Source organism: Cloeon dipterum, chromosome X (genome assembly GCF_949628265.1).
Source record: "Cloeon dipterum chromosome X, ieCloDipt1.1, whole genome shotgun sequence".
Taxonomy (NCBI): domain Eukaryota; kingdom Metazoa; phylum Arthropoda; class Insecta; order Ephemeroptera; family Baetidae; genus Cloeon; species Cloeon dipterum.
Window position 1 is genome coordinate 3,124,094 of NC_088790.1, and position 17,239 is coordinate 3,141,332.

The 17,239-nt window shown below is 39.7% G+C and overlaps 2 protein-coding genes across 3 annotated transcripts; both read right to left on the minus strand.

The window, feature by feature from the left end:
* Positions 1-285: 285 nt before the first annotated feature.
* Positions 286-5,996, minus strand: LOC135945406 (transient receptor potential channel pyrexia-like). 2 transcript variants are annotated; one of them, XM_065493083.1, is made up of 11 exons: positions 5,745-5,996; positions 5,471-5,669; positions 4,961-5,052; positions 4,606-4,800; positions 4,379-4,563; positions 4,112-4,322; positions 3,355-3,636; positions 2,439-2,860; positions 2,054-2,381; positions 1,004-1,338; positions 286-795 (listed from the first exon to the last, which is right to left on the minus strand). In XM_065493083.1, the coding sequence occupies exons 1-11, from the start codon at positions 5,994-5,996 to the stop codon at positions 366-368; spliced, it is 2,931 nt and encodes a 976-aa protein (XP_065349155.1). In that variant the 3' UTR covers positions 286-365. The 2 variants fall into 2 exon arrangements, with proteins under 2 accessions (XP_065349155.1, XP_065349154.1); XM_065493082.1 differs by having other exon boundaries at positions 5,471-5,996.
* Positions 5,997-6,013: 17 nt separating this feature from the next.
* LOC135945407 (transient receptor potential channel pyrexia-like) lies at positions 6,014-17,197 on the minus strand. The gene is made up of 11 exons (XM_065493084.1): positions 17,021-17,197; positions 16,754-16,952; positions 16,256-16,347; positions 15,238-15,429; positions 15,009-15,193; positions 14,742-14,952; positions 14,112-14,393; positions 13,108-13,529; positions 12,377-12,683; positions 7,092-7,426; positions 6,014-6,940 (listed from the first exon to the last, which is right to left on the minus strand). Exons 1-11 carry the CDS (start codon positions 17,165-17,167, stop codon positions 6,511-6,513), a joined length of 2,802 nt encoding a protein of 933 aa, XP_065349156.1. The 5' UTR covers positions 17,168-17,197; the 3' UTR covers positions 6,014-6,510.
* Between the last annotated feature and the right edge of the window lie 42 nt (positions 17,198-17,239).

A 17,239-nucleotide genomic window follows, 5' to 3' on the forward strand; every position in this document is an offset into this window, starting at 1 on the left:
AGAGACCGATTATGTTGGAAAAATTATTTCTTTCCCAGAAAAGCAGTTTTAAAAATTGGCTCAAATTTGCGAGCAAAAACAATTGATAAGAATAAATAGTTCATTAATAAAGAAATTAAACTATTTCAAGCCCGAAAATTTCTGCGCAATCTTCCCAAAATAGTTTTTCAGTTGGAAAATTTTGGTAAAATAAAAAACTTCCTTAAATATTAAAGAGGCACATTATTTGATTCGAAATCCAAAAATGTTAATTGAAATTACGGAGGCATAGGAAAACCAGGAAAATGGTCATCTTACATCAAAATTTTATTTACTGCATTTAAAAATCCATTTATTACCATTTTTTTTATCCAATTTGCATGGATTCAATCCTCTTTCAAGCGTTGCAACACGCAATGGGCGCCTTGAACCTCGCAAACAACGTCTTCCAATTTCGAGGTGCGCTCATTTCCATTGACATTGAGGTGCTGGTTTAGCCTGCGAGACTCTTTGATCGACAGCGTTCTGCCTCTTGCTGACCAGGACAGAGGCTTGGAAGAGGACACTTGGATCATGTTCTTGACATCCTGCAGCTCCTCAAACAGTCTGAGCATCATGTCCTCCATCGCCGCTTGCTGCTGCACGCCGAAGAGGTCGGTTTGTGAGCCGCCTGGCCGACTGTCCAGCCACGAGTATCTGCTCGTCCTGTCCCCAGACATCATTTCCTCGTCCGTTTTTAATTGGGAAATCGCTCTCTGGCGCACAGCTAGCTCGACGCAAGCCTCAATCAGTCTTCGAGGAAGATTTTTTGGATATCTGGAAAATTTAACTATAATAAGTTTTTTCGAAACGTCTCATTCTATTTTTACTAGTTTAATTTTAAAACAGGCCAATATTTCTACAAACAGAAAATTCATGCACTTATCTACAGATTTTGAGTCAATTTAGACGGTTTGAGATCTCTTAATCAATTTTGTCCTTTGACCCATGACACCAAAAAACTATTCTCTTAATTATTTCAAACCTGGTCTTTCTATCTACGGCGCTGGGTTGGAGGGTGAGCTCAGTGACGACGCGTCTTCGCTGCGTCAAAAACGACATGATGCATTTGGGCAGGCCTTTTTTGAAAATCGAATGCGAAATGATCGTTTCCAGATGGTCGACGAATTGGGCCTGCTTCAAAAGCCGCCTGAAGTGGCCTTCCGCCTGCACTGCCTGGATGTCGCTGACGGCCAGACCGACCATCAGGTTCATCATGACAATTGTCGTCAGCAGGACGAATAGAAGAAAAATTATTCTTCCTGACAGATTTGGCGCGTGCTTCCTCCCATCAGTTGGTTCCTTTTCTTCAAACAATTCCTATGAAAACAATTTTTTATTTTAAGGATAAATTTTTAATTAATTCATAAATAGAAGGATCTAAACTAAACTAGGCTATTGAAAAAAGGTTAACCCTTAAATTTTAGGTCTAAATTCCAAAAAAGGGTCATTGTTTTCCATGGAATTTTAGAATAAGATAAATCGATAAATAAAAGGTGTCGAAAATTATCTACATTAAACGCCCAACAACTTCACCTCAATGAAAAACTTCCTGGGTCAAAGGCCAAGGTCACTAAAATTCGACCGAAGATTTCAATAAATTCCTGCATATCGAAGGAATAAAAAATTATGATTTTTAAAATGGCCAAAATGCGTCGTATTTAAGAAAAAATATTTTTAAAAAAATATGTAGCGTGTTTTTCGTATTTTTGAGTTATACGAATTTCAAAAATCGTTTTATTTTGCCCCAAAAATCTGGCTTTAATTGCAATTTTTACTAATGTCACGCATTTGTCGTTCAGATTTGGCAACTTCAAGTGATCCCTCTTGAAAAGTGTAATGAGTTTTTAAAGAGGAATCAACCAGGGGGTATTTCCTATAATTAATTACTAAATTTCGCTGAATTTGGCCGTCATTGGTGTCCTTTCCTACGTTTTCCACCCCCCAAAAATCAAATCTGAAGAGAATTTCACGTTAAAATTGCTTCCTCAAACTCGTGGAGACAAAAACCAAAACCGCCAGCCGAATAAATTACCTTGTACTCGAATTCTCCAGCCATCATGACGATCGTCTTGACGAAAGCTTTGGCAGGGTCGCTGAAAATCTCCTCGTCGTGAAACTGGACGTAGAAACTGAGCGTGAAGCCGATCACGATGAACACAAATGTCAGCATCACTTTCAGCACATTTCTCAGCACCGTGTAGAACATGAGAGCGTAGTTGCCCCACGTTGGAAATCGGCCGATCATCAGCAGAAGCTCCGTCCACGCGAGCAGCACGATAATTGATATCAACTGCACTTGGAAGTAGTCAGACACAGGTTTATCAATACAAGTATCAGGGTCACGATGAAGAACATACACCCTAAATGAGAGGCAAGGATATAAAATGTGTCTTTTTTAAATGAAATTAATCACTTACACAACTAAAGATGAAGTGCCCAAGAAGGCAAAATTCCAGGTTTCTATATCTTTTATGTAGAATATCGGCCTCAAAGTGAATTGTAAGACCACGTGGATCAACAACATGATGGAGGTTACGGCCAGAAAGTGTTTGGCCACATTACTCGTGTTTATTGAGACATCCGTTGCATTGGCCTCGTGCGACTCGCTTTCTGCAACTATGTATGCGCTGAGGGAAGCGACGAAACTCCCGTAAATGAAGAGCAGGAAAAAAAAGAAGATACGTAGCTTTTGCCACTTGAGCCAGAGAAACGTCTCCAGCAACGGATGTCGAAGCAGAACCGATTGTCCCGGCCCATTTGGTGAGGTAAATATCTCCCTCAATATCGACGTTTGCCTGTCGCAGCCACGTGGAGAAAGGATACTGAAGTCCAGATGAACCTGGAATGAATGGTTAAAAATGCATTAGCACCCTAATTATTTACCCTTAATTATGTTATAATAGGGTGGGGTACCTGTGGACCCCAAGGAATTTTGCGAAATATCTAAAAAAATCTTTTTATTTCAAGGTGAAATTCACTCCCTGAAATTTCCACCCCCTTTGCCACCACGACTTTAGTTGTTATACAAACATATGGTACAGTAAAGCAGCGGCCGAAAGTCAGGACCAAAAATGCTTTAAGGATTGAATTAGAGGGTTGTCAAGGGGCCATGATCAGAGTAAACAAAACCGAGGGGGATGATTTAAGGGGGTAAAAATTGAAATTTTAGGTCGATATTTACTCAAGACAATTATAAAATATTGTTTTTGTCTATTAAAAAGGGGGTTTGAAATTTCAAAAGGGATTTACGCCCCCATAAGCATCGAGAATCAATTATAAACAGTAAAAAACCACAGGCACCTAAGGAATTCATTTAGATTAAAATTGCTTTACTTTGAACGCCGTATCAAGGACGGAAATGCTGTTGGTTTCGACGCATCTGTCGAAAATCGAGGCGAGGAAGTGGTAGGGCCGCGCGACGTGCATGAAAACAGCGTCCAGCACAGAGGTGCCGCTGTGGGTCTGGACGCCGAGGTGGCCGCCTTTCTTCAGAAGCAGCTCCAAGCAGCCTCTGCTCCCGCTGAATGCCGCCTTGTGCAACGGGGTCAGGCCGACATGGTCGCTCTTGTTCACCAAATTCAGTCCCTCCGTGGTGTCGAGAATGTACTCAAGCACCTTTAAACAGAAAAAAACATTCTTAGAATTTGATTAAAGCAATTAATGTCCTACTTAAGCAGCCTGAAAACTTTAAAATTACAAAATTATCAAAAAAAAAAAAAAAACGCGAAGAAATCGGAAACTGATTTTTGTTTTGATTTTGCAAAGAAATTGTTTTGATATTTCGTTTTTCAGAGTACTTCGCGTTTTCAGTTATTTTTAAAATTTAGGGCTGAAGTAATTTATTTTCTAGAGATTAATATTGTGCTAAATTTGCCAAGATTTCAACTCTTCCGAGCCTTTGTCCTGCACTTTTCAGTAATTTTAGTAAAAATAGAAAGAACACCCGGGTTTCAGCATTTGTGCTAGTGCAGTGCGCGCCCTTCTCGGTCCGAGGACAGGGATAAAAAGAGCAAAAAAAACAAGGCTCTTAATCCCATAGTTATCCTTATTTTTTAGCATCCATAGACCAAATAATTTATTTTCATCTCACTTGTAAGGCTCCAGAATGTGCAGCCTCGTGCAGGGCAGTGGCTCCCGAGGCGCTGAGTTTTTCGACTACGGCGCCATGCTCCATGAGCAGGCGAGTGGCGCTCAGGGAACACCTTGCAGCAGCGTGGTGCAAGGCTGACGTGCCTGTGTACGGGTTCAGGATGTTCACGTCGGCGCCAGCAGCAACCAGCATTTTCACCACTTGCTCGTATCTGGTATTTAATTATTAATTTAAGTAATTTAATTAAAAAATTGCATTTAATCAAACTTGATGAGTCTCTCGGCGTCATCTGGAGTCACGCCAGCTCCAGCGAGCAGAAGAGGAGTGAGACCCTTTTGGTCTTTGGCGTCGACGAGGGCTCCTGCTTTAAGGAGGACCTCGACGCAGTCAGGACTGTTCGCTTTCACCGTCTGGTGCAGGCCTGTTCGTCCGAGACTCTCAGGAATGGGCAACTTTTTTAAAATGTAAGTACTATATTAATTTAAAAAACATACATGACTTCCAACTCCGATATTTGGTAACTTGAAAATCTCTTGAGATATGGTGGGTTTCTTCTGGAACAATAATTTCTTTTCGAAACCTAATCCATTATTACTGCCCATCTTCTTTTTCATTTCTACAACAGGACTGGCTTTCCGAGAAGACGAGGAGGATGGCGAAGGAGACCACATTTGAAAAGGCAGCAGAATCTACAAGGAAAAAAATTAATATTTTAATTGTAAATTAGTCATATAGTTTTAGAAGGTGCCTGAGACATTTTCAGGATTTGAAACAATTTCACTCTTTTTGCATATGTAAAATGACATTGGTAGAGGAATAAACGATTATTAATGATTACTAATTCTATACCTTTTGATTGACATCAGCTCCAGCAATGATGAGAGCCTTGATGCAACCAGGGTTACTCGCAGCAGTGCAGGCCAAATGAAATGATGATCTACCTGAATATTTAACACGGTATTTCAACTCAAAAATGGCTCTACAGTAGGCACTGATTTATGAAGTACAGATCTGAAAGGGTAACTTTTAATTTAAATTTATGAACTCAAAGTGTAAAAATTAAAATCCTGGGAAATGACTCGAGGTCAATCATCAAGATTACATCACAAGACGAATTGATCGTGGGAATATTTTAAAAAATTGTCAAATTTTTCGATTTCAAACTCTCTGGGCTGACTACCAGGTCATGTAGCTCCAATGATGTCATAAAAATGAATATATGTATATTTTAATATAAAATGATGCACAACCGATCGATTTATCCTTTTGAACGATATGCTTTCAGCCGAATTGAGCAGAACACGTATATATTTTAACCAATTTCGAAACATTTAAAAATCGATTAAAAATATTTCTCACCGACAACGTCCAATATCGTGACATTTGCCCCATTTGAAATCAGCGTTGGAACGAGATGTGGCTGGTCGTAAGCAGCCAAGTGCAGAAGCGTTACTCGCAACGATCCAAATGTTTCATTAATTTGATCTTTGTGCGTTGAAAGCTCTTTCTTGAGCCTCTCCAAATCCCCGGATTGCACAGCATCAAGCAAGGGCGCGGGCTGAAAGCAATGAAACGCAAAGCCAAGGAAATAAATTATAAAAGGAATTACAGGAATTGGAAATGTGAAATTTACCTTTTGATGTTGTTCATCTCTTTCCGGATCAACTAAATTAACAATCACGTTTGGATTTACAATCTCCGCGGTCAAATTGCCAAGCTCGATAATCGTTCCAACAGGTCGATTTTGAAAATCAGACCGGTCATTTTTCTTTCCACTCATTTTTCTGACTGTCGTCTTGATTTGAACTACATACAGACAGGAAACCTGCTTCCCGTCAGATAGACAAAAACCGCAGAGTTTGTCAAACGGCAAAGAGAAGCTCATTTAAACGCAACAAAATTTTTGGAGTACAAATTTTATTAACTATTGGCATCAGGACAGCTATTCTTGCTTACTTTAGGTGAAAGAATTTGTACAATGAGAGCAATAAGATAGGACTCAACTAATGATTTTACAAGCGAATACTATGGTGTGGGGAGTTTTAACTCTTAATAAATTGAAAGCAACAGTTAAAGCACAAAATAAAAAATAAAAAAGCGTTTCAAGGCAATAATTGATGTTTATACTCTTACACATATAAGTACTTTTTAAAAATAAATGAATGAATTTATTCCAAAACTAAAAGGCACGTTATCTTTTTGAGGTGTGTTTCAAACTGATGTAGAGAGCCGTTTGAGCTGAAAAGCACCTGTTGAGCTGAACACTGCAATAGGTGAAATGGGGCAAAGATTGAAATTGTTGTTTCGTAACGCTCTAGAGACTGAGATTGGCACTCAAATGCACTTGGTAGGACACATCCCAAAAGGAAATTAGTATTATTTAAACAATTTTGATGGATTCAATCCTCTTTCAAGCGCTGTAACACGCAATAGGCCCCTTGAACCTCGCAAACAACATCTTCCAAATTCGAGGTGCGCTCATTTCCATTGACATTGAGGTGCTGGTTTAGCCTGCGAGACTCTTTGATCGACAGCGTTCTGCCTCTTGCTGACCAGGACAGAGGCTTGGAAGAGGACACTTGGATCATGTTCTTGACATCCTGCAGCTCCTCAAACAGTCTGAGCATCATATCCTCGACCGCCGCTTGCTGCTGCACGCCGAAGAGGACGGTTTGAGATCCGCCAGACCGACTGTCCAGCCACGAGTATCTGCTTGTCCTGTCCCCAGGAATCATTTCCTCATCCGTTTTTAATTGGGAAATCGCTCTCTGGCGCACAGCTAGCTCGACGCAAGCCTCAATCAGTTTTGGAGGAAGATTTTTTGGATATCTGGAAAATTAAACTATAAAAGGTTTTTTCGAAACGACTTTTTCGATTTTTATTAGTTTATTTTTAAAAATGTTGCCAATATTTCTACTACTAGCAAAGCAAAATCATGCACTTATCTACAGATTTTGAGTCAATTCTCTTAATTTCAAACCTGGTCTTTCTTTCTACGGCGCTGGGTTGGAGGGTGAGCTCAGTGACGACGCGTCTTCGCTGCGTCAAAAACGACAGAATGCATTTGGGCAGGCCTTTTTTGAAAATTGGACGCGAAATGATCGTTTCCAGATGGTCGACGAATTGGGCCTGCTTCAAGAGCCGCCTGAAGTGGCCTTCCGCCTGCACTGCCTGGATGTCGCTGACGGCCAGACCGACCATCAGGTTCATCATGACAATTGTCGTCAGCAGGACGAATAGAAGAAAAATTATTCTCCCTGTCAGATTTGGCGCGTGCTTCCTTCCGCCAGTTAGCGTCTTTTCTTCAAACAAGTCCTTTTAAAACAAGTTTTATTATAGAAGGATTATTTTTAATTAACTCTTAAATTTTAGGTCAGAATTCCAAATATTGCCTTCTTTACAGTGGTTTATAAAGTTTGCCAATTTAAAAAAATATTTGATTTTTTGGTAATTATAAGAAGTCTAAAATGGTCTACATTAAACGCCTAACAACTTTGCCACGTTGACAAACTTCCTAAGTCAAAGGTCACCAAAATGCGACCTAAGATTTCATAAAAATTTCTGCATATCAAAAGGAACAAAAAAATTATTTTGAAGATTGCCAAAATGCGCCTCATTAATATAAAAATATTTTTTTTAAAGTGGCGTTTTTTCCGTATTTTTGAAAAATGCGAATTTTTTAAAAGTGTAGACTCACTTCATGAGCTACATTTTATGGTTCAATTTAAGCTCTTAGAGGCACCAGCCCCCCTTTTGCTCAGACCCCTGTTTGCGTGCATTCTCGGAACAGTGTAAGGGAAGGTTCATTTTAGTAGAGCAGTCAAATCATGCTCATGGCGTGTCGTCACTTTTGCCAGCCATACAACTTGCGAATTACTGAATCAGTCTTGTGATCCCTTACTCACGGAGCCGAGACAATTGAGTGGATACAAGGGCGATTGCAACCCAAGCCTATGGCCAAGTGGGAGACACGGCTAAAAATAGACCAGACAGAGGTGCATCGGTGCACGTGCAGTAGAGCACGGGCAACGGCCTCTCTCGACGCCAAAGCAACAGTAAGACAAGACGACGGGCGGCTCATTTCAAAGCTGATTCCCCATTAATCATGTCTGTCATCTCCCCGCTCCACAGAAGAAACACAGGGCCCTACAAAGAGTGAGGGTGTCGCAATGTCGCAATCATAGACGAAAACAAGCGGCAAATGGACCAAAAACGTCAGAACGCGCGGCGGTTATAGATTTATGGGGCGCCGAGACCAGACATGCACGCACACGGGCGGGACTTGGGTATAAAGAGGGGGGATCGCGGCGCCTCGGGACTCTTGTTCAACACCCGCTATACGAGGCAGCAGGTGGTTTTCTCTCCATCCCCCCGTGATTGTACATTGGCCGGAACATCATCCTGTCACCGCGAGAAACCGAACACCAGTCACCTTTGGCACTGAGCATCCCTCAGTGTTGCATTCCACCCCAATTTGCTGAACACTGGGACACACATGCAGCCCACTATCCTTTTTGTTCTCTCATAAGTTCACTTATACCTCGATTAGTTCCTCACATCAAGACATTCGCGTCACACTACCCACGCTTACCGCAAATCGTTTCCGTCCTAACAAAACAGGCGACAGGCCGATTCACGAACCTTAGATACTCATCGTTTTCTGAGTAATTAGTCGGTTTCCGTTGATTTCCGATAAGTTCTGTTTGATCCGAGAGTTAATATCACACTAGAACACATTAATACTCCAAAGTGCCTATTTCATATTTCAATTTTATATCAATTAATGTTTGCAACCTTTCCATAATTGTAATTTGTCTCGTTTTACATATTCTTAAAACATTGCTGTATCGCTTGAATAATTTGTGTGAAAAAAACCACTTTTCCAAACTTTAAAATTCGTTCGTTTCTGTCCCTATATGTCGCTATATCTCCTTTCTGCTCAACTGAAGAATTGAAAGAAATTGCTAAGTTTAACGTAAGTGTTTTCCCATTTAATGCGTGGAAAACTAGTTTTGAAGTCTCACAGAACTGCCAATTAACGTAAAAGTGCTCTCCCACTCAGGCGAGGAAAGTTAGCTGGCAAAGAGACTTATCAGAATCAGAAAGAAATATTACGTCTTGGTGCCGTAAAAATCGCGCATGTGTTCTTGGTGTACCCGTAAAAAGCGCGTATGTGTTTTTGGTGTACCCGTAAAAAGCGCGCATGTGTAAAGTTGCGCATCTGAAAAAGTGCGTAAGTAACAGTGGGTTACCAAACACATTTTTTTTTAAATTTTAAATTTTTGGCGCCTATTACATGCCCCATCCAAATATTATGCTCCTCTGACAGCAGGAACATCATCTAGTGACAACGCCAATAAGTAAGGATAGTAGCCGGCAGCCGCGTAAACATGCATACCTCTCATGCACCTCTCATAAGATTCATTTTGTTTATAATTTCGTTGGTAATGTGAATGAAGTATGTTAAAGGTATAATACATGAAAACTAGTAAAATAAAATGCAATACCAATACTTCTGTTAGAGCAGCTTGTAAGGATGATGAGAAACAAAGAAAGGAAAACTACTTCTTGCAGAATGCCCACATACACGCGCATGATGACAAAACTGAGATAGTTTTGCAACTCCAAATCTCGGGTTTTAACCATTAGAATTGAAAAAACTAACCACTGTTGGAATTTAGCGGTGGTTATTTTTTAATTCTGTTGGTTCGAACCTGAGATTTGGGGGTATAATCAATCCAAAAACTCAACGCGGATGTTCAAAGGTCACAATCTTGGGAATTATTTGAGCATACTTCAAAGCTTTTTGCTCAGGGGTGTACTATAACAAAAATTTAATAAACGTTTAACTCGTTTCAACATGGCTAACAGCTTTTATGTTTACCTCAAAGTGGTAGGTCAAAGATCAGGTCATAAAAATTAACTTTTGGATTTTAAACTCAAATTTGAAAATGAATATATTGAAATTTTTTATTTTTTTCATAGCCATTTTGTAGAGCACAAAAAATTAAGCTGCAAACGACAAAATTTGGAATGGCGTTTTTCCTCATTTTTTTAATAAAAAATGAAAATTTCGAAAAATCTTGTTTTCTGAGGTTGCTAAAAATCGATGATCGATGAAATCTCGACTTGCAATCATCCGATTTTGAAAAAAACCGAATACCGTTAGACTTGTTTTAACGTCCCCAAGTGCACTAAAGGGGTATAGTACCCACCAACCCCCAACCCCCTTTTAACCCCTTAATTACCTGAAATTTAGCATTATTCGTCCGTTTCAACACCTTAGCACGACGTTGACTTGTAATTGTCTTCTTCAAATCAATTTAGTTACTTAGTTCACTTCAATACGAGTCAAACGGTACTTAATTTTTGTAAATAGGACCACCTTTTTGTGTTTAGTTCGAGATTTGGTGCTCATCGAGCATTTTAATGCATCCGCGTCTTAATAAAAAACTTTGTGCCACCCAAATATCAGGTTGTAGTGGTCCTATTTTCAAAAATTAAGTATCGTTTGACTCGTATTGAAGTGAACTAAGTAACTAAATTGGTTTGAAGAAGACAATTACTCGTCAACGTTGTGCTAAGGTGTTGAAAAGGCCGAAAAAATGCTAAATTTCACGTTATTAAGGGGGTTAAATGGGGGTTGGGGGTTGGTAGGAATCATACCACTTTATTGCACTTAGGGATGTCAAGACGAGTCTAACGGTATGTGGTTTTTGAAATTCGGATGATTAGAAGTCGAGATTTGGTCGATCATCGTTTTTTACTAACCTCGAAAAACAAGTTTTTTCGAAGTTCTCATTTTTTAATAAAAAAAAATGATACAAAATGCCATTCTAAATTTTTACGTTTTTAACTTAAATTTTTGTGCTCTACAAAATGGATATGAAAAAAATTAAAAATGTCGACATATTCATTCTCAAATTTGAGTTCAGATTAAAAAATCTATTTTAATGACAACGACATTTGACCTAAAAAATGTCATGTTTTTTTGAAATGCAAAATCTCCGAAAACTAAAAATTAATCGCTCATGATTAAAGTACAAGCTAATGTTGGAAAGTATATAATTAGGCACTAGGTTTGAAGAAAAATCATGAAATTTCTTATTAAAACATGCAGGTCTCGGAAGAAAGCCTATTTGAAAAGTGGGAACTTGGGCTTTGCTTCGTGAATTTTTGATAAAAATTGTAAGCCACCATTTTTGCATCTAATAACAGCATTCAAATACAGCAACAGCTTCGATGTGCTCCATGCATTGTAGTGGGGAAACAGTTTTTTCTCTCTCCTGTAAAATTGAGATTTGGAGCTATGCGCAAATTTTACGGGTACACCAAGAATACATGCGCGCTTTTTACGGTTACACCAAGAACACGTGCGCGCTTTTTACGGGTACACCAAGAACACATGCGCGATTTTTACGCCACCAGGACGATTACAAAGAAATACGCTGAGAGAGTAGCGAGAGTTCATCTCTCCGCACCGAGAAAGGAAGAGAGAGCCGTGCCGTTTAGCACCCCCAGAGTCGTGCCCGCAAAGCTGACGCGGTGGGCGACCTATCTACCGCCGAACCGAGCCGGACTTCTTCACACACACGGTGAGTTGCTTTCTTCTCTCCCTTGTTCGCCAGTCCTTCCAGTAAACCCCGAACTCAACTCAAATTTGCTGTGTAATTTCTCCGCTCTCCAACACTTTGAGCAAGGCTACAAAAAGCGTGTTTTTAACCAAAAATTGACTTTAATTGCAATTTACACTACTTTCACACATTTTTCAGTCAGATTTGCCAACTTAAAAGTTTTGAAAATTAATGAGTTTTTAAAGGGAGTTGAAATAAACCACGCACGGGGGAAATTCTTAATTAATTATTAATTAGGCCGTCATTGATGTCGTTCCCATTGTGCGCTTCCCGCCCAAGTGAATTTCACGTTAAATTTGCTTCCTCCAAATCGTGGAGACAAGAATCAAAACAACCACCAACAGACGCACCTACTAGTCTAGATCAGCGGGGACCAGATTCGTGCGACGCGCAGATAAGGCGTCCGGTGGAGTATGGCGCGAAAAAAACGGTGACGTGAAAATACGCGAATAGAACCAAATTTTCGTCAATATTGTGACGTATAATTTGCATTACTTGTACTTATTGTGTCTTTTAAATCGTAAAAACAAACTCTTGACACTCGTACGGCAATCCAAAGAGATCTGCGCAGTAGGAACCAATTTATCGCACCTCTGGCCCCCGCTGGTCTAGACCCTGCCGAATAAATTACCTTGTACTCGAACTCTCCAGCCATCATGACGATCGTCTTGACGAAAGTTTTGGAAGGGTCGCTGAAAATATCCCCGTCGTGAAACTGGACGTAGAAACTGAACGTGAAGCCGATCACGATGAACACAAAAGTCAGCATCACTTTCAGCACATTTCTCAGCACCGTGTAGAACATGAGAGCGTAGTTGCCCCACGTTGGAAATCGGCCGATCATCAGTAGAAGCTCCGTCCACGCGAGCAGCACGATAATTGATATCAACTGCACTTGGAAATTTTCATATCCAAGATCATGAATATGAATATAAACCCTAAGAGATTAATTTAACAAGGTTGTAAAAAGTTTTATTCCATTTTAAAGACCGTCTTTGACGAAGTTTCTGAGCACACCAATCGATTCTTGAGGGTCGAATCAGGTAAAGTGGATATTTTTCCGAACAAAAAGTGCAACACAACTTGCAAACTTTTTTCCCGCCAAAACAATATGAATGCGAGAAGTGCGCATGCGTGAGAGCTGGTTTGAGCACTTGCAGAGAGACGAATGACTTCTTTGTCAGATCCAGTCTGCTTTGACGCATAAGCACATCTCGCATTCATATTATTTTGGCGGGGAAAAAGGTCGAACGTCGCGCTGGAAGTCTTGGAAGGAAAAAATATCTACTTCGAACCCTCAAGAAATCGATTAGTGTGCTCAAAAGCTTCGTCAAAGACAGTCTTTAAAAGATATTAACTTACACAACTAAAGATGAAGTGCCCAAGAAGGCAAAATTCCAGGTTTCTATATCTTTTAAGTAGAATATCGGCCTCAAAGAGATTTGTAAGACCACGTGAGTCAACAACATGATGGAGGTCACGGTCAGCGAATATTTGGCCACATTTCTGGTGTATAATGAGACATCCGTTGCATTGGCCTCGTGCGACTCGTTTTCGTCCACTACGAACACGCTGAGGGAAATGATGAAATTCCCGTAAATGAAGAGCAGGAAGAAAAAGAAGATGCGCAGCTTTTGCCATTTGAGCCAGAGAAACGTCTCCAGCAACGGATGTCGCAGCAGATCTGACTGTCCCGACCCCTTTGGTGAGTTAAAAATCTCCCTCAATATCGACGTTTGCCTGTCGCAGCCACGTGGAGCAATGACACTGAAGTCCAGATGAACCTGGAATGAATGGTTAAAAATGCATTAGCCCCCCAATTAATCACCATTAATTTGATTATAATAGTGTGGGGGTACCTGCGGACCCCAAGAGATTTATAACGAAAATTTGTGCAAAAATCTGAAAAATTGTAATGGATTTTTTTTACATAAGGGTGAAATTCACTCCTTGCATGCAATTTCCACCTCCTTTTGTCACCACTTTAGTTGTTTTGCACATGACATAATACAGTAAGATTTTATTTGAGAGTTAAGAGACGCTCTTTTCAGGGCGGGGTCCGCTCTACCAAACCCAATCCCTATCTTCCCGTGTAAAAAATCGGCAAAGTTGCGAATTTTGGCGCAAAACTCCAGCAATTGACGTGAAGGCGTATTTTCAAGTTAGGAACCGAATTTGGCCTGTAAATGAATTAAAAAATAACACCAAACACTTTAAAATAGCAGATATTGGGGGCGTCGGCGGCGGTGGAGGCGGGCAAAACACGTATTAGAGTTTTATGGCGAACTTGAACAATTTCGTTTTTTGCTGTACAGTTAAAAAACCACAGGTACCTAAGGGATTAATTTAGATTAAAATTGCTTTACTTTGAACGCTGTATCAAGGACGGAAATGCTGTTGGTTTCGACGCATCTGTCGAAAATCGAGGCGAGGAAGTGGTAGGGCCGCGCGACGTGCATGAAAACAGCGTCCAGCACAGAGGTGCCGCTGTGGGTCTGGACGCCGAGGTGGCCGCCTTTCTTCAGAAGCAGCTCCAAGCAGCCTCTGCTCCCGCTGAATGCCGCCTTGTGCAACGGGGTCAGGCCGACATGGTCGCTCTTGTTCACCAAATTCATTCCCGCCGTGGTGTCGAGAATGTATTCAAGCACCTTAAAACAGAAATAAAAAAACATTCTTAGAATTTAATTAAAGCACTTAATGATCTACTTAAGCAGCCTGAAAACTTTAAAATTACAAAATTATCAAAAGAACGCGAAGAAATCGGAAAATGATTTTTGTTTTGATTTTGCAAAGAAATTGTTTTGATATTTCGTTTTTAAGGTAATTCGCGTTTTTAAGTTTTTTTTTAAATTTAGGGCAGGAGGGAATAATTTATTTTCTAGAGATTAATATTGTGCCAAATTTGCCAAAATTTCAACCCTTCCAAACCTTTGTCCTGCACTTTTCAGTACTTTGTCAATGATTTTCCACATCACTAGAAAAAATTTTTAACTCACTTCTAAGGCTCCAGAATGTGCAGCCTCGTGCAGCGCAGTGGCTCCCGAGGCGCTGAGTTTTTCGACTACGGCGCCATGCTCCATGAGCAGGCGAGTGGCGCTCAGGGAACACCTTGCAGCAGCGTGGTGCAAGGCTGACGAGCCTGTGTACGTGTTCAGAATGTTCACGTCGGCGCCTGCAGCAACCAGCATTTTCACCACTTGCTCGTATCTGGTATTTAATTATTAATTTAAGTAATTTAATTAAAAAATTGCATTTAATCAAACTTGACGAGTCTCTCGGCGTCATCTGGAGAAACGCCTGCTCCAGCGAGCAGAAGAGGAGTGAGACCCTTTTGGTCTTTGGCGTCGACGAGGGCTCCTGCTTTAAGGAGGACCTCGACGCAGTCAGGACTGTTCGCTTTCACAGTCTGGTGCAGGCCTGTTCGTCCGAGACTCTCAGGAATGGGCAACTTATTTTAAATTGAAGTATTGCATCAAATTAAACAATACACACATGACTTCCAACTCCGGTGTTTGGTAACTTGGAAATCTCTTGAGATAGAGTCAGTTTCTTTTGGGAAAATTTCTTTTCTGAACCGAATCTATTATTGCTGCCCATCGTCTTTTTGATTTCTCCAATAGGACTGACTTTCCTTGGAGACGAGGTGGATGGCGAAGTAGACCACATTTGCAAAGGCAGCAGAATCTTTAAGAGGAAAATTAATTTTTAAAACACAATAAGTTTTTGAATTGACTGTTTTTAATTGTAAATTAATCAGTTTTAGAACGTGTCTGAGACAATTTCAGGACGTTTCTGTCCAAAAATATCAAGATAAATGTAATTTTTAAAGAAAAATCTACCAAATGTGAGAATTTAATAAAGTCCAAAAATATATTTGAAACAAAATTGACGCTATTTATGTTTTAATTAAAAAAACCAAAATGCGTTTTTATTTTTTTAGCATGGATATTTAACTTTTCGATGTTTAAAAATACTCAGGCTTTTTTAATTAATGCTGCTTGCATTATCACCAAATAACAACACGGGATTTTTTTTTACCACAATTCAAATACAACATCAGGATTTCCTTTGCTGGAAATTCAATCAAATCGAGGACATTTCTATCTGTTGTCAACAAGTCTAAATATCGCAACCAAACCCAATTTAATTTGGCAATGTTTTTTTCTAAAAAATCAAAAAATTACCGATTAACTGAAACCGTGAGAAATATTTATTAATTTTTGAGAATTTGAGGCAGAAATTGGCAATTTAAAAGAAAAGATCTACACAGTAGAGGAAATATTGGCCACTCCGACCACAAATTTCAGATTTTCCCAGAGTAAAAATGGGGGTTCATTTCTTGCTCAAGAAATTGTTAAAAATCGAGTGGTAATAAGCAAATGCAACCCTGTTCAAATTGCATGATTCTCAAACTCTCATTTGATAGTTCCGCAACGATCGGAAGCTCAGAAAGAAAGAAAAACAGTCGACATCGTCTTAATTTCAATATTAATGGTTAGTAATTTTATACCTTTTGATTGACATCAGCTCCAGCAATGATGAGAGCCTTGATGCAACCAGGGTCACTCGCAGCAGTGCAGGCCAAATGAAATGATGATCTACCTGAATATTTAACACGAAATTTCAACTGTCAAAAATGGCTCTAGGCACTGATTTACGAGATACATATCTGAAAGGGTAACTTTTAATAAGTAATAATAAAGTATAAAAATTAAAATCCTGGGAAATGACTCGAAATTTTCATCAAGATTACATAACAAGACGAATTGATCGTGGGAATATTTTAAAAAATACTCTAATTTTTCGATTTCAAACTCTCTGGGCTGACTACCAGGTCATGTAGCTCTAGTTATGTCATAAAAATGAATATAGGTATATTTTAATATAAAATTATGCACAACCGATCGATTTATCCTTTTGAACGATGCTTTCAGCCGAATTGAGCAGAACACGTATATATTTTAACCAATTTCGAAACATTTAAAAATCGATTTAAAATATTTCTCACCGACAACGTCCAATGTCGTGACATTTGCCCCATTTGAAATCAGCGTTGGAACGAGATGTGGCTGGTCGTAAGCAGCCAAGTGCAGAAGCGTTACTCGCAACGATCCAAATGTTTCATTAATTTGATCTTTGTGCAAGTCAAGCTCTTTCTTGAGCCTCTCCAAATCCCCGGATTGCACAGCATCGAGCAAGGGCGCGGGCTGAAAGCAATGAAACGCAAAGCCAAGGAAATAAATTATAAAAAGAATTTCAGAAATGTGAAATTTACCTTTTGATGTTGTTCATCTCTTTCTGGATCAACTAAATTAACAATTGCGTTTGGATTGATAATCTCCGTGGTCAAATGGCCTAGTTCGATAATCGTTCCAACAGGCCGAGTTCGAACATCAAAGCGGTCATATTTCTTTCGGCTCATCTTTCTGACTGTTGTGTCGATCCGAACAAAATACAGACAGGAAACCTGCTTCCATCAGATAGACAATCAAAC

What these genes read in the sequence shown, in the direction of transcription:
- LOC135945406 (XM_065493082.1), bottom strand. Translation starts at nt 5,996, where the DNA reads ATGAGCTTCTCTTTGCCGTTTGACAAACTCTGCGGTTTTTGTCTATCT. An exon ending in GGCACTTCATCTTTAGTTGT is followed by an intron (nt 2,382 to 2,438) that starts GTAAGTGATTAA and finishes CCTCTCATTTAG; the next exon opens with GGTGTATGTTCTTCATCGTG. An exon ending in CTGGAGAATTCGAGTACAAG is followed by an intron (nt 1,339 to 2,053) that starts GTAATTTATTCG and finishes TTGTTTTCATAG; the next exon opens with GAATTGTTTGAAGAAAAGGA.
- LOC135945407 (XM_065493084.1), bottom strand. Translation starts at nt 17,167, where the DNA reads ATGAGCCGAAAGAAATATGACCGCTTTGATGTTCGAACTCGGCCTGTT. An exon ending in TCCTTGATACAGCGTTCAAA is followed by an intron (nt 13,530 to 14,111) that starts GTAAAGCAATTT and finishes CATTCATTCCAG; the next exon opens with GTTCATCTGGACTTCAGTGT. An exon ending in GCCGTAGAAAGAAAGACCAG is followed by an intron (nt 6,941 to 7,091) that starts GTTTGAAATTAA and finishes TTAATTTTCCAG; the next exon opens with ATATCCAAAAAATCTTCCTC.